At 34.4% G+C, this 3,618-nt stretch overlaps 1 protein-coding gene across 1 annotated transcript; it reads right to left on the bottom strand.

Moving 5' to 3' along the window:
- Nucleotides 1–1,096: 1,096 nt before the first annotated feature.
- On the bottom strand, nt 1,097–3,013 carry LOC129799777 (vasotab). Its single transcript, XM_055843985.1, has 3 exons — nt 2,464–3,013; nt 1,625–1,792; nt 1,097–1,550 (listed from the first exon to the last, which is right to left on the bottom strand). Exons 1-3 carry the CDS (start codon nt 2,486–2,488, stop codon nt 1,516–1,518), a joined length of 228 nt encoding a protein of 75 aa, XP_055699960.1. The 5' UTR covers nt 2,489–3,013; the 3' UTR covers nt 1,097–1,515.
- Nucleotides 3,014–3,618: the final 605 nt, after the last annotated feature.

Here is a 3,618-nt window from a genome sequence, read left to right as displayed (position 1 = left end):
CCTCACCGGAGAGACGTTCACAAAGAATATACTTTTTTACGCGAAATACAGAATCCAGCTGGGAAATTTCACCAGAAATTTAAAGATTGATTCGCTATTAACATAAACAGAAACAATCTTTAATGAAAACTAATCAATTTTCATGAAAAAACACCGAAGGAAAACCTTCTGCACTTCACCACAAATCATAAAACTGCTAAAAGCATAATCGATCTGTCACATTTTTTGTAAAACTATTTCCACACTGAGTTTTTACAACGCAATTTAAATTCAAATTATACCTAAAATTTAATGGTCTTTGTTTTAATACATCCTAAAATGAATAAATATTTAAAAGCAAAATGAATTCATTTGACTATTCAAAGATTACATACATAATTTTAATTAATTTATTTGCATGGCCGAAATTACACACAAAGTGGCCGAAATTAGAAACTGGCCGAAATTTGGAACACTTCCCCTAGTTCTTCATTTCTTAGCCATAAAATAGATAATTATTAACCTTATGAAACGAGATTAGAAATGGTAAGCTAGCACTGTGTGCGAATCATGCCTGCATTCCCATATAGGGTTCGTTAATTATCTCAAAAGTACAGCTTTTGATTGTTCAATGAATGGTCAACCGGGCTGTGGTTGTTAAAGTTTTGATTCGAAAACTGCTAGAAATACATTATTTTGCCAGCTTTCAGGACAAATTGGTCAAAGTTGTTTTTCTCTATTGTTTTCTGCACAAAACATTCACACCAAAGTGCTAATTTTTCAACGTAAAACAACATGAAGGAGAAAAGTGTGAAAATTAAGCACATGTTGGTAAAATGAAACAGGCTAAAAAACGGTATTCATTGCCTTACAATTTATGAGCACAAATCTCTGCAATTCTCGTTAGCAATAATTATGACTTTTTTTTTGCTTTGATATCTTGTCAACATATGCATTTACTGTGAATTTTGAAGCGTCATACGAGAGCGAGGAGTCCACGAGTGATAAGAAAGCAGAATGCGCGCCTTTGGCATCATCATAGTCCAAGAGTGAAGGGGGGAAAAACTTCAAAACTGCTAATTCCACATTCAACTCATAGTAGTGATAATTATTTTCATTGATTATTCACATTAAGTATATTTGGATCATGACATCAGAATACAAATCACGTTCTTATTATTTCTATAGTTCAAACATTATTTCAACATTTTCTGTTTTCATCCTAAGAAAAATATGAGGAAGAGCATTTTCCTTGTTTTTTTTTATAGATTTTTTTTCATTTATTTTTTTTTATTTGTGCGATGGAGAATAGGGCCGGAAAAATTCATCACGAGCATGCGACAAGTTTTATTTTATAATCGTCAAAGTTTAAGGTTTCTGGTGAACGAGGAAGATGATTTCTTGCTGTTTTTTTTCGTATGTTCTCAATGATGGAAAAAAGTTCTGAGATTTTTCTTTCAAAACAATTTTTTTTCTCTCACAAAAAAAAACTATTCATGTCGCAATACTGTTCACTGAGCTTCCTCGAGCCCTTTCCTAGGGACATGGTCCATCCGCTGTCTTCTGAAAATCTGCAAAATAGGGAAAAGGGAAGAAATATATTTTAGAAAAATTGTTGGGAATTGAGTGCCAGAAGAAGCTTTACTTTGTTTTTTGAGACAATTCTCTGTCCTGAGAGCACATGCATTGGGAAATGTTTGAGTATTTCCAGAGTCATCCGTGGCACAAATTGGTGCATAACTGAGAGGACAGAGTGTCTGGCATCCCAGTGACTCATTAGCCTGCACCAATGTGGTCAGAGCAACACCAACAACTGCCGAGATAAAAGACATCAATCAATTAATACAATCCATGATCTTTTTTTTCTACATAGTTATCACATAAATGAGCTATTTATTCACACATTGGTTTTCTATCTCTCTGCCATTTTCAACATTTTGTAATTTATTGATGAATGTGGGAAGGAGCAACACAAAAAGAAGCCGGAAAAATATTCTTAATGATAAGAAAGTGGGAGCAATTGTGGGGCAAAAATGCACAATTGCTAATGAATTGAACCGTATCCATCAGCTGAAAGAACTTCAGTTTAAATAAGGAATACAAATTGCTAAAAAAAAATAAATCCGTGACTTGTAAATCAATGAAGATTCTAACACATTTCCGAGGTAGTTTTAATCACAAAAATCAAGTTTTTTTTGAAAGAAAAAAGTGGTTTAAACCATGTCAATTCCAAGAAGCACAATTTGTGGCACGTTATCTCTTTGAATATTTTCTGAGTCCATTTGTTTTCTATTGAACTGGAATATTCCAATAATTTCTCCAATTTCCGCTTCACTGTAACAAAAATGATTCACGCGTATTGCACAATGGAAAATCCGCTAATGATTTAATTTTCAAACGATCACCCATTTCTTCATTGCCGATATTTCATAGAAAGGTTTTTTTTCCAAAAATACAAAACAGATTTTCTTATTATTTACTTACGAACAAGACACAGAAGAAACTTCATGATTGAACACCCTTCCACACAGTCGTTCTCAACACAACTGATCCTCAGTGTTTCACCTCAAACACTTTTATATGATGGAAATGATCCTCTGTGGATTGCTCTTTGGCGATCACTTTCGATGTCTGTGGGGATTTATGAAGATGATGGAGAAAAAAAAGCTCCAAGAACTTTTGCTATTCTTCAAGTGATTCTCCCCAAAAATTAATCGTCTTGATCGTTTTTTGACTTCTTCACTTAACAATTTTTTTTATTCTTCATAAAATCACTCCACTTAATTAACTCTCTTTCTCTCCACTCACTCGAAAAAAAAAAAGAATCTAAACAAGAAGTTGCAAAAAAAAAACACTTGAACACTTGAAATATCCGCCAAATGATCCTACACCTTCTTGACGGCAGCACACTATACTATCTTGTCTGGCCAACTCTCGGAAGCTCACTGACTCTTGAGCGACGAACGCTTCGTCTACTTATATTTGATAGACAACTGTTGAGATGCTCACATTTTATCACTGGGCAGCAAAGAGTCGCATCTGGTTACCAATATTTGCGTCATTATCGTTAGTATTGGAGTCCTCTTTTGCTCACGTTCTCGCTGTGATTTGTACTATGATTAATAAATCCGCAACACAGACGTAAGGGTATTAAGAAAGGAAGTCAACATGAGAATACCCACTTACTTTCGAGTACTTTATCACGTCATAACTAGTTTCTTTTTTAAACTTGGACGAGGCATTAAAAATGTTACGATCCCAAAGTATGTGGTCCATATTTCCAAAAACGTACTTTTCCACACAAAATTTTCCTGGAGAGTGTTAGCTAAATACCGTACCAGAAGCAACTTACTAGCAAAGAAAGCTTCCCTAAAATATTTTACCTTCTTCCCATTCGTGCGAGAATTCTAAGTGAAGTTCTTTATTGTAAGAGGTGACTGATCCATTGTCGAATTATCATGGATATAGGAAAGCTAAGTCTTTTACTATAAAGGTAGATAAAGAATAAGAAGTACAAGTCCTTGATGAGCAAGAAGCAAGTTTCTGCTGGCACAAGTCGCTCTCTAAAGCTCGATTTGTATCAATTTAAGTAAAGTAAAAATTGCGGTTTGAAAGTGCTGTGGTGTTGCTGTGCAAATC

This window comes from Phlebotomus papatasi, chromosome 1 (genome assembly GCF_024763615.1).
Source record: "Phlebotomus papatasi isolate M1 chromosome 1, Ppap_2.1, whole genome shotgun sequence".
NCBI classification, from domain to species: Eukaryota; Metazoa; Arthropoda; class Insecta; order Diptera; family Psychodidae; genus Phlebotomus; species Phlebotomus papatasi.
Note: the sequence above shows the minus strand (reverse complement) of the source record. Positions and strands in the feature narration are given on the sequence as shown.

What these genes read in the sequence shown, in the direction of transcription:
- LOC129799777 (XM_055843985.1), bottom strand. Translation starts at nt 2,488, where the DNA reads ATGAAGTTTCTTCTGTGTCTTGTTC. An exon ending in GTTTCTTCTGTGTCTTGTTC is followed by an intron (nt 1,793 to 2,463) that starts GTAAGTAAATAA and finishes TTATCTCGGCAG; the next exon opens with TTGTTGGTGTTGCTCTGACC. An exon ending in GAATTGTCTCAAAAAACAAA is followed by an intron (nt 1,551 to 1,624) that starts GTAAAGCTTCTT and finishes CCTATTTTGCAG; the next exon opens with ATTTTCAGAAGACAGCGGAT.